Source organism: Montipora foliosa, chromosome 7, assembly GCF_036669935.1.
Source record: "Montipora foliosa isolate CH-2021 chromosome 7, ASM3666993v2, whole genome shotgun sequence".
Lineage (NCBI taxonomy): Eukaryota > Metazoa > Cnidaria > Anthozoa > Scleractinia > Acroporidae > Montipora > Montipora foliosa.
The window spans coordinates 43,236,534-43,249,033 of NC_090875.1; the positions used below are offsets into that span (position 1 = coordinate 43,236,534).

The window sequence follows — 12,500 nt, forward strand, 5'->3', positions numbered from 1 at the left end:
CTATTCCCTTTTATTTTCACTAACCCTACAGGCATTAAGAATAAATAACCAGGGAGCCCCGCTCTTAGGCTTGGCTAACTCTATGTATTAAGTATAGACCTTATTCATAAATGGCGGTCACATTTATAATTCTTTTGTCCACGTGCAAATTAGCCTACCAAGCCTCATTTTAGAGCAAGAATTCTTTTCAATTCACTGTATGGTATCGAGGCTTGGTAGGCTAATTTGCACTTTGACAAAAGAATTATAAATTGACCGCCATTTATGAATAAGGTCTATGTACTGATGTAAAAAGTGTGAGACCCAGATGCCATCTCTTGGGGGATCACCACTTTGGGTTGCCGGGCTTTTCGCAGTCGACATACAAAAGTAAAAAAATTATGTAAAATAATAAGAGATTTTATGACCATTCGAAAACTCGATAATAGAATTTTGTTTACAGTTATGTGCTTAGTTACCTGGCCTTTAAATGAAAGTGAGGTTGGAGTTGACCTTGTCATGATACAGACCTCCATGCTTTTCTTATGTTAATGATGTTCTCTTACTAACAGTTTGGAATTTACATAAGAAAAGCAGTGAGGTTTCTATCAAAACAAGGTCAACTTTAGCCTCACTTTCATTGATAGGCCTGGTAACTATACTATGCACACACTTGCAATCTCGTACCCAGAGTCCTCGGGCTTTTTGGCCAGCGGGTGAGCGCCCGGAGAGACTCTGGGATAATCGACTCCATTTTCCCAGAAAACGTGGGTTCCGGTCTTATGACGTATGGTTGAGTTTAAACGGAAGCAGAAAAGAGAAAACCGTTAACAGTAGAAATGGCGGGTTGAAAGTGTTTGAGAAACAAGAATTTTAGCCTTACACACAAAGAAACTGGAGAAATGATCATTGGCTTGCTGTAAGAGCAAGTGAAAATGAAACCTCTGACGCTTTCGGTGAGTGTATTTTTGGTGTTTCAGCGTACATTCCACCGTACAGAATGCAATGAGAATACCATCGTGCAAGCAACACGATCGACAATTTTTTTTTGTGGAAACGACACAAATGTCCTCTTCTTCTACAATTTGATGTTTCCGTAATTCTGAATGGCTTCGACAAGACCTTATTCCACGGATTTCTCCTCAAAGAGACTGATGTAATGTTTTCCCACGGTACTTTTGCAACAGCAACAGTAATCACTTTTTAGCAGTTTTAGCAGCGTGGGAAAATTCCCGTGCGGTATATAACGTAATTCAAACCTCGTCGTTTTATTATTTTTGTGATTTATATATTTCTGAGGAAGAAAAAATCAATCAGCACTGAAACTTGTTTTAGATTTTGAATCTTCCTCCAAATTCTGGGGCTTCCGAATTACTTACCGACTTCCTGTTGGACTGCCATTGTTACGCAAGCGGCCAATCAAAAATATAGTTCAAATCGATTATCCCAGAGTCTCTCCGGGCGCTCACCCGCTGGCCAAAAAGCCCGAGGACTCTGGGTACGAGATTGACACACTTGTAAAATGGTCTATTCCGCCACTTATAATTTTAAAACAAACAGCTTTTGCTCCCCACTGAAAATTTGTATGGCTAAGGGCCAAAAGAAGTTTTCAGATTCAGCTTAAAACTTTTATGAGGAGAATAAGCGAGGATGAATTGGCAAGGATAAAAATTTACAAAGTTAAAAATCCCCATGGAAAGATTCTACAGTGGTTTGAAAACTTAAAAAACTAGGACTGAGTGGTAAAATACGTAATGAACAGCAATGGGCAATTTTCAGTACCGTCGATTTCACCGTTACGAGAGAATGACTTGGTAACACAGAATACTTGATATTCCCTTACCTTTTATTACTTTAAAAGCAGATTAAACATCAAGCGTCTTTACTTTTCTTTCCTTCCAGCTTCATCCTTGATTTGACATTGGATCATCTCATCGAAAAAGGTTGAATTGTCATTTAGTTGTTGAAAAATGGTAGATGGGAAGTTAGAGGCTGTAGAGCAGCGAATGCTAGAGCTTGCCATTGCAATAAGTACAGAAGACAGGCATCTTGAAGGAAGGGCTCATTTTCATCTCGGAGTTGCTTACTTCAACCTACCTGATTATCAACAGGCCATAAAAAAATATGCACAAGCATTACATATTTTCATACAAATAGGCTGCAGGGCTGAGGAGGGAGCAGTCTATGACAACCTGGGCTATGCCTATTTTAGTCTGGGTAATTTTAGACAAGCCATTCGGTACTACGAAAAATATCTAAATATTGCTGAAGAAGTAGGGGATAGGGCTAGGGAGGGATCAACCTATGGAAATCTGGGAAGTGCCTATCTTAGTCTAGGTAATTTTAAACAAGCCATTGAGTACTATAAAAAACATCTTAGTATTGCTAAAGAAGTAGGGGATAGGACTGGGGAGGGATCAGCCTATGGAAATCTGGGGAATGCCTACTGCAATCTTCGTAATTTTAAACAAGCCATTGAGTACCACGAAAAACAGCTTAGTATTTCTAAAGAAGTAGGGGATAGGGTTGGGGAGGGATCAACCTATGGAAATCTGGGAAATACCTATCATAGACTAGGTAATTTTAAAGAAGCCATTGAGTACTACAAAAAATATCTTAGTATTGCAAAAGAAGTGGGTAATATGGCTGGAGACGGATCAACCTATGAAAATCTGGGAAATGCCCATCTTAGTCTAGGTAATATTAAACAAGCCATTGAGTACTACGAAAAAGATCTTAGTATTGCAAAAGAAGTAGGTAATAGGGCTGAGGAGGGATCAGCCTATGGAAATTTGGGAAAAGCCTATTTTCGTCTAGGTGATATTAAACAAGCCATTAAGTACTACGAAAAAGATCTTAGTATTGAAAAAGAAGTAGGTAATAGGGCGGCAGAGGGATCAGCCTATGGAAATCTGGGAAATGCCTATCTTAGTCTAGGTAATTTTAAACAAGCCATTGAAAACTACGAAAAACATCTTAATATTGCTAAAGAAGTAGGGGATAGGGCTGGGGAGGGATCAACCTATAAAAATCTGGGAAGTGTCTATCTTAGTCTAGGTAATTTTAAACAAGCCGTTGAGTACTGTGAAAAACATCTTAGTATTGCAAAAGAAGTAGGGGATAAAGCTGGGGAGGGATCAACCTATGAAAATCTAGGAAATGCCTATCACAATCTAGGTAATTTTAAACAAGCCGTTGAGTACTACAAAAAACATCTTAGTATTGCAAAAGAAGTAGGTAATAGGGCTGGAGACGGATCAACCTATGGAAATCTGGGAAGTGCCTATCTTAGTCTAGGTAATTTTAAACAAGCCATTGAGTACTATAAAAAACATCTTAGTATTGCTAAAGAAGTAGGGGATAGGACTGGGGAGGGATCAGCCTATGGAAATCTGGGGAATGCCTACTGCAAGCTTGGTAATTTTAAACAAGCCATTGAGTACCACGAAAAACAGCTTAGTATTTCTAAAGAAGTAGGGGATAGGGTTGGGGAGGGATCAACCTATGGAAATCTGGGAAATACCTATCATAGCCTAGGTAATTTTAAAGAAGCCATTGAGTACTACAAAAAACATCTTAGTATTGCAAAAGAAGTGGGTAATATGGCTGGAGACGGATCAACCCATGGAAATCTAGGAAATGCCCATCTTAGTCTAGGTAATATTAAACAAGCCATTGAGTACTACGAAAAAGATCTTAGTATTGCAAAAGAAGTAGGTAATAGGGCTGGGGAGGGGTCAGCCTATGGAAATCTGGGAAATGCCTATGACAATCTAGGTAATTTTAAAGAAGCCATGGAGTACCACAAAAAACATCTTAGTATTGCTAAAGAAGTAGGGGATAGGGCTGGGGAGGGATTAGCCTATGGAAATCTGGGAAATACCTATTGCGATCTTGGTAATCTTAAACAAGCCATTGAGTACCACGAAAAACGTCTTTGTATTGCAAAAGAAGTAGGGGCTAGGGCTGGGGAGGGATCAGCCTATGGAAGTTTGGGAAACGCCTATTTTAATCTAGGTGATTTTAAACAAGCCATTGAGTACCACGAAAAACATCTTAGTATTGCAAAAAAAGTAGGTGATAGGTCTGGGGAGGGATTAGCCCATGGAAATCTGGGAAATGCCTATCTTCGTCTAGGTAATTTTAAACAAGCCATTAAGTACCACGAAAAACATCTTAGTATTACAAAAGAAGTAGGTGATAGGTCTGGGGAGGGATTAGCCCATGGAAATCTGGGAAATGCATATCTTAGTCTAGGTAATTTTAAACAAGCCATTGAGTACTACGAAAAAGATCTTAATATTGCTAAAGAAGTAGGGAATAAAGCTGGGAAGGCATCACCGTATGGAAATCTGGGAAATGCCTATCTTAGTGTAGGTAATTTTAAAAAAGCCATAGAGTACTACGAAAAACATCTCAGTATTGCAAAAAAAGTTGGTAAGAGGGTTGAGGAGGGATCAACCTATGGAAATCTGGGAAATGTCTATCGCAATCTAGGTAATTTTAAAAAAGCCATTGAGTACTACGAAAAACATCTTAGTATTGCTAAAGAAGCAGGGAATAGAACTGGCGAGGGATCAGCCTATGCCAATCTGGGAAATGCCTATTCCAATCTAGGTAATTTTAAACAAGCCATTGAGTACCATGAACACAGTCTTAGTATTTTCAAGGAAATTGGAGACTGTCTACGAGAGGGACATGCGTGGTATTCCCAAGGTCGTGATCATGAATTGTTGGGTTCCTTGAGTAAGTCACTCAATTGTTATCGTTTAAGTATAAAACATTTTGATGAAACAAGGCGTAGTCTGAAGTCAGAAGATGAATGGAAAATAAGTTTTCGTGATTCTTATCACATGTCATACACTGCTCTGTGGAGGACACTTTTGAAGAAAGGAGAGATTGAAGAAGCTTTGTATGCTGCTGAGAACGGTCGAGCACAGGCTTTGATAGATATTTTGAAAGATCAATACGGCATTGACTCTCGGTCATTTTCTGCACTTGCTCCGAATCAAACTCTTGCAGCTTCATTACCTTCACAAGCCGTTTTTGTGGCACTTGACAAGAACAAGATCACGTTTTGGGTGCTAAGAAAAGACAGCAAGATCAGCTTTCGGCAAAACGAAATCGCGAATGGAAGTGCTGATTTGTTGATGGAAACTATTTTGAGAGGGATCGGCGTAGGGGATGGTGTCAGATGCGAGAATCGTTCTTTGGATCCACTACGCAGTGACCTGTCTTGCAGCAAAAAACCTATCAGTGCGAAAACAGTTCTACCATCTTCATCCTCTATTACCTCTTTACAACCGTTGTATGATGTCTTGCTCGAGCCAGTTGCAGACTTGCTCCAAGGAAATGATTTAATCGTTGTTCCCGATGGACCATTTTGCTTGGCTCCATATTCTGCATTGAGCAAATCTATCAGTATCCGCACTGTTCCCTCGTTGACAGCTTTTAATGTGATCGTTGGTGCACCTGAAGACTTCCACAGTAAGACTGGAGCACTACTTGTAGGTGATCCGTGGTTGAAGGAAGTTACTAACGAGAAAGGGGAGCCCATTTTGGAACAGCTTCCGTGCGCAAAACAAGAGGTAGAGATGATTGGACAACTTCTTCAGACAACACCGCTGACTGGAAAAAGTGCCACGAAAGCTGAGGTGCTGAAAAGTATGAAATCAGTTGCCTTAGTTCACATTGCAGCACATGGATGCCAAAAAACGGGAGAAATTGCTTTAGCACCAAATACCGAACGGAAATCGCCAATCCCCAAAGAGGAAGACTTCATTTTGAAAATGTCGGATGTTCAGAGAATTTCTCTTCGAGCAAGACTAGTTGTGCTGAGCTGTTGTCACAGTGGCCGTGGAGAAGTGAAGTCTGAGGGAGTGGTGGGAATTGCAAGGGCTTTCCTGTGTGCTGGAGCTCGGTCTGTTTTGGTGTCACTCTGGGCAATTGATGACGAGGTAACGTTGCTGTTCATGAGGACCTTCTACCAGCACTTGGCAGATGGAAAACGCGCAAGTGCAGCTCTTCAACTAGCAATGAAATCTTTGCGAGAGTCAAAGCAGTATTGCGCTGTAAAGCACTGGGCGCCATTTGTGCTGGTTGGCGATGATGTCACGCTGGAATTTCCAAAAAAGAATGGTAAGTGAAGTTCGAGTTTAACTCAGAAAACAAGAATACTTTCAAATTGGAAAACTGACAATAGGAATGAAATAGGCCTAAGATGGCATGATAACGAGATGGAAGCTTCGTAGTGTAAACAATTCAAAGTTTCCTCTAACACGCTTTTGTCAAAAATGTAATTTCCGCATGCTTATCACGCATGCACAGTAGCATAAAGGATACATTTCACATTGGTGGACAAACTGTTTTCTTTCAGCCTTTTTGTTAAGTGGTGAAGATGGCTCGTTTTACCACCTTGTGATGTCTCTTTTGGTGTTTCCGTTCTCCCATAGATCTCTAAACGTCTTTTCTTGTAAGGAATTCGAAGACAGCATCATCGTGCACGTAGCTATTCTCATCGGCGCATTGTGTATGCTCGAAAGAACCAGCTATATTTAGAGCTGTTTTTCTTTTTTTTTTCTTTTTCCAGAATCGATGTCAAAGATGCTTGAAGACTACGTGGCAGAGCCTGACGCTGCAGTGATTTCCGAACTTGTAAAAAAAAAGTAGACCGGATTACCAATCATGGTTATGCCAGTAGAACAAGCTCCAAAAGTTTAGTAGAAGTTACTGCGTTAACTAAACCAATAGACTGAGATTATTGTAAGTGAAAAGGCAGTGTGCTCCAATGGCGATCAAAATCATAGTGCTTTAGTTGAGTTGCTACTAAAAATCATGTTTCATTTAGTTCTTTGTTTTTGAATTGAAAGAATGTGTATGAGCTTAAGCCAGTTTTGAAAGAAGAGAAAAAAAGGACACTTTTGCTGATGACCCTTAACATCAGGCTTTTACCGTGATAAGAAAAAGACACACATTTGCAATATTTAAAGATCACAAAATAGAAGGGAAACGACGGGTGAAATATTTTTCCTGTTCTTCTGGATAACAAATGAAGGAAATCATCAGCAATAGAGAAGGCGTTTTTCTTTTCTTAATCAATTGTCAAGTTCTTTATAGGGCTTACTCCCCTCGAGTTATCGGTGGTGTTTTTTAGCAAATTGAAAGAATGTGTTTGCATTCGAAAGTAGTTCAATTCCTGGAATAATGGTTGGGGAACTAACAAATCCGCTGCAAAGTTAGAAAAATTATCTGGAGCAGATGCATAGCAACCTTCACAACTGGGAAATTTTAAGGTGGCTGTGAATCCGCTAAAGAGAATTTTTTATACCTCTGCAGAGAGTTTTATCTTAGCCTGCTAACCTCTTTTAGCAATAAAAAACCGGGGTCGCCAAGTTCGTTTCTGAGATATAAGCTTTTGAAGACAAGATATAGGGCATCTTTTTGGAAGGCTTTTTCGTTGCTATGGTAAACCATTACGTCACATTAATGAGTGCATCTTGTTAAGAAATGATTGGTGTTTCATTTGGTACCATAACATTGGATGTTATGTGAAACAGTTGGGGTAGATTCAATCCCTCCAAAAAGTGCAGTTGGTTCAAAGTGTTGGTTTGAGCCTCAAGGGAACGAAAGGCTACAGGCAGCCTATACTATGGCCTTTAATTTAGAACATTTCCGTCGCAAGGGTCAAACTAATGGTGTTTGGATATCCGGGTCATGCAACGCAACCGAATGTTTAAGTTACGTTTAAAGCTGAAAACCCTAATTTAATATAAGGCTCTGCTGAATTTTGCAATTTTTCATGCAACTTCTCTTGAAATGCCATAGCAAGACAAGTTGCAAGTTGCACACTTTACAACTGCCAAAAACGAGGTGAGACAAATCGCAGAACCTTTCGCGGAAAGTAGAATCCCCTGCTACTTTGCGTATTGGTTTACGCAAGTTAGCAACGAAGGTTTCAAGCAATGCGTGCTGTGAAATCTGCCCTGCAACTTGTGTCGCAACGGTTTGCGTCATCAGCCAGTGAAATGTTCCGTTAACCTCATGAGATCATCGAAAGTGAGATAAATTGCAAGAAACGTTGCCCAGTGTAACAACCGTCAAACAAATAGTTTTGCAGTGTGAAAAAAAAACTCTTGTGGAAACACAATTGAGAGACAAGTTGCTCGAAAAATTGCCGAGTGTAACAGCACCCTTTATGGGTCAAGTAAGTAAGGAAACCGTCTAAAGTTGGATAGGACATTTGCTTATGATATATCATAAATATGCTCAGTTATAAAAATATGTCTTCCAAACGCACATACAAAATACGTTTGTGAAGGTACAGATCTGTAGATTATTTATTTTTTGAAAAATGTTACAAAAAAGGTTCGAAAACGAAAACACTCGGAAAAGCGATTTTAAAGCACAAGGCATTAAGCACCCTGGAAACGAAACACTGTTAAAGACGTAATAAGTGTGTATATCTAATGTTTGTAGGTATGGCCACCGATTTTAAAAGGGTTTCCTTTTCGATAGCTTCGGTGTCGATACTATCCAAAAAAGACGACATAGCTCTTGCTTCAAAAGGTTGCATGTGTTTCTCAATTGCTACGGCATCCATGAAAACAGTGATTCCTTTTCGTCCTGGTGTAAACATAAAAACAAAGTGTGTTTAGTTGAGCCACAAACGAAGTCTGGGAAAGTTAAGTAGTGAAATGAATTATGCTACAACAATTAAGGATTTGCTTGGGATGCCAATATGACCGTCACTTAACCTTTTGCTTTGCTTTTTTCTTGTTTGGGGGGGGGGGGGTTAGGGTTAGGGTTAGGGGGGGGGGAGGATAACTCCTTCAAAAGTACTTGTTGTAGATTGCAAGGGTAAGTTTGTTCTACAACTAAGCTGTTAAGTGGCCCCAGAAATTAGAGAATTTACAAACGACGTGTACCCCTACTTCACATTTCAAGCATTAATGTGCACATTAGCCTGACATAGAATTGACTAAATACTTTTTATGATTACAGGAAAATCCAAGAAAAAGGTCATTAATCTTTTACTTGTCATGCTTTAAGGAAAACGTATTTAATGTCGTGATAATTGCAAACCTCTGCCAAACGAGCTCTTTGCAATCGTACTTTTCGTTTGAAGCGCATTACACACATCACAGTGCCAAGAATAATAAACACAGGGATAAAAGCCATACCTATACGGATCAACTAAAAAAGTCGAAAGCCACCACTAAAATCACGAGCGATCGGAGTGGCTACCTGTGGCTCCAAAAGCCGTTCACTAAAGGAGCACGATAAGCCCTGTTTAATTCACCAAAACGTACCAACGCAAGTTTTATTGTCTTTTTGCAAGAAGAAGCCTTTTAAGCACAAACAGTTGTAACTTCCCTCGGTGTTGTTACAAAGTTGCAAACAGCCATGACGAGCATCTGTGCACTTGTCAATATCTGCGTCAAAAAAACCAATAATTAATTTAGTGGGTGAAAAAAGCCAGACAATCAGTCAGTCGGCGGTCAAGCCTGCCATCTAACCATACACTCATTTATCCAGTCACAGGAAATCAGCAAGTCAGTCAGCCATTAAGTCAATTAAACAAAAAAATACGCCCCCCCCCCCCCCCCTTAGTGTCAATCAGTCAGTCATTTAGCCAGTTAGGCTGTCAGCCAGCCATTCTGTTGATCAATCGAGTAACCTTCGATCCATGTATCTCACAAGATACCCATTTACTTGAGTGCTATTCTGATCAAAAACTCACTTCCTTTTTTTTCTGGTTTTGAAAGTGTGTTTGATTAACACCTGACTGGCAAAATTTTCAAGCTCAGTGAGCTTTGATTTTTATCCAAAGGCTGTTTTCTTTGAGTGTAAAATCTGGATTTCATGGTCCGCCGTTACTCACGTTCAAAACTGACCGATTCGACCGAAGAGAGTTGGATCTAGAGAATGAGACGTCATTTACTCACAAGCTTAAAATTTCATCGCGTAAATGCAGCTTATTATATATGCAAAACACTAGTTTAAAAGTCTAAAAGCCCGAAACTCCCGTGTTGCATGTTAAAAGCCCTTATTCACGATAGCCGCCATGTTGGTTTTCAAATTGTCATGCAAATAAGCCATGTGTTATGCTGGGGGGCAAACATTGGAATAAAGGCAAATTGCGGAAAATCGGATCGCCGAAATATTAAATTTATATTGCTAAAAGTACATTTTAAAATTTAGAGTTAAGTACCTTTTATAATAATTTTATATCTTTGATTGCCTCCGACATTGTAACTTTCTACTTTGTTATCTGCTCATTTTTGACAAAAAACACCGTAACACAACTAACTTGTGTAATCATTCTATTTTACTACTTAGGTGATAAACATACAATGAACGTGAAACAAATCATCTGTGTGGCTAAGATGTTCGTTATAACCTCTCGAACTTGTGTTGTTTGCCCCCTCAGAAGAATGTAGCTAATTTGCATGATAAAGGCAAATCCAACATGGCGGCTATCGTGAATAAGGTCTATTCAGGCCGCGTACACACGCTTTGCATTCATTGAGTCTTTGACGTCATTTCCTCCTTGATCCAGCTCTCTCAAGATTTTAGAGTTAGTAATTGCGGACACTAAATGATAAAATTCCATTTAAAATAAACAGTATCTTTTTGAAAACAAGGCTTAAAACTTGGGTCACTTAGTGTTTAGTTGACATAGTTTTGAAATCCAAGGAAAAAGAAAAATTGATTTGTTTTGGGCAGAGTAGCACTTTGAAAGTTCCAATTCACTACTTGCATAATCCCATAATACACCTCTATTACCCCCCCCACCCCAAAAAAACTTTTGCTTAATCATTGTTTGCAATTTCTCCTGGGACATGAAAATGTCCCAAGAGAAGTCGAAAACAGTGTTAGGGTTAGGGTTAGTGTTAGGAATGCCCCAGTGCTATGCCCACGCAGATTTTTGGGGGGTAAAAGAGGTGTATTATGGGAGTTGTGCAAGTAGCGGATTAAAATACCCGTGCAAGCTGTGAGATCCTCCATTAGCCTGCATCCCGATTGACAGCTGCATCTAAAACTGCCTGCAGTGTGGTGGCAAATGTGATCACACATGTGGTATCCCAAAATGCACTCATCGACATCTAAACGGAAAGAAAGAAGAAGAACAAAACTAAATAAAAATCGCATACGAATGTTATGTCATGGCATGATAAGAATTACAAACATTTAGCCAATTGCGAATCGCCAGACACGAGAATGATGCAAGATCGTTTTTTACCCATCTCCCCTCACGCATCGCGCTCGTTCATGCTCGTTTTTGGCGATTCGCGCTGTGTTAAAACACCTGTTTAAAATGGGATAGCACTTGTTTCTTTATCTCAAACTGACTATTCCTTTCACTTCAGCTTAAACGACGTATTTTAAGGAAGAACCGATACAACGTAAATTTTATTTTAGTGGTGTATTTCGGCTGGCCAAACCAGCCTTCTTCAGGTACAATGAGAGTTTACATTGGATTGCTTCTATGTACACATAAATAGTAAATGAATGTTGACGAAAAACTGGAAGAAATGTGATAAAATATGGTAGTTACAACAAATTTGAATTCAAATACTAGGAGCAACGGAAAAAAACGGAAGTGACTCTAAATGATAACCGACGAAGCATTCGCGTTAAGATTCGATTGGATTCTAGGCGGAAATCGAGCCTAGAGTCGCAGAATTTCGTCTTTCTAATTTCAGTCCACTAGGCTAACGGGATAAGATGGGATGAAGTGTATTTTTTGTAAGAATTGCCACTAACGAGATCGTCACAACAACTTAAAACTAACTGTTCAAATTATTCTGTGGGATGCCTGTGTAACAGGCAGCCAACGGGATAAAACCAGTCGCGTGTCTTTTTCTTCCTCGTAGTCAGATATGGCAATAGCGTTTTGCACCATTACTGAAAATAGACTTTGTCACATGAGCCCCCCGCGTGAGGGTGCGTTCCTTTGAGATGATCCCAAAAAGGATCACTGACTGAAATAAGGGTCCCTCACTGCTCCAAGATCGCTTGGATCACGGTGCATCAAAGGAACCGAAGATGCCTTTCACAGAGTGGATTTATTGGTTCCTTTGATGCACCGTGATCCAAGCGATCTTGGAGCAGTGAGGGACCCTTATTTCAGTCTGACGCTCTCCCAACTGAACTATCTCGGCAGGGTGATATGGAGCGGGAATGAGCGCCATCCTAATCTCACCGAGCTAAAAAAGACGGTTTCTGTCCGATCTATTGCAAGGGAAGAACCGATGTATACGGTCTTCGCAGACTATTTGCGCTTGGAACGATTTCCTTTGTTATGATTTTGGGGGAAACTGAAAAAAATGTGAACACGGAAGATGAGGAATGGGGAGAAATTGTTGCCGAGATCCGGGAAATTTTCAGAGCTCATTTAATCGCTCCATATTTGAACCAGGGACTTCAGAACTTAGGTCTGACTCTCTCCCAACTGAGCTATCTCGGTAAGATGACATAAAGCTTGAATGAGGGCCACCCTAATTGCATATAGCTAAAAA

General features: G+C 39.9%; 1 protein-coding gene and 1 long non-coding RNA gene across 5 annotated transcripts in view; one reads left to right on the plus strand and one right to left on the minus strand.

Moving 5' to 3' along the window:
• The window catches only part of LOC138009549 (tetratricopeptide repeat protein 28-like), a 26,490-nt gene extending 17,752 nt beyond the window's left edge, over window positions 1–8,738 (plus strand). For all 3 annotated transcript variants that reach the window (XM_068856622.1, XM_068856621.1, XM_068856620.1), the window contains 2 exons: window positions 1,882–6,117; window positions 6,569–8,738. In XM_068856622.1, coding sequence (XP_068712723.1) covers window positions 1,950–6,117; window positions 6,569–6,648 — 4,248 coding nt within the window. In that variant the 5' untranslated portion in view covers window positions 1,882–1,949 and the 3' untranslated portion in view covers window positions 6,649–8,738. The remainder of the gene's footprint in view (window positions 1–1,881; window positions 6,118–6,568) is intronic.
• Window positions 1–12,500, minus strand: part of LOC138009560 (uncharacterized) — a 441,051-nt gene that overhangs the window by 369,967 nt on the left and 58,584 nt on the right. The gene's annotated exons all lie outside the window — the stretch shown is intronic.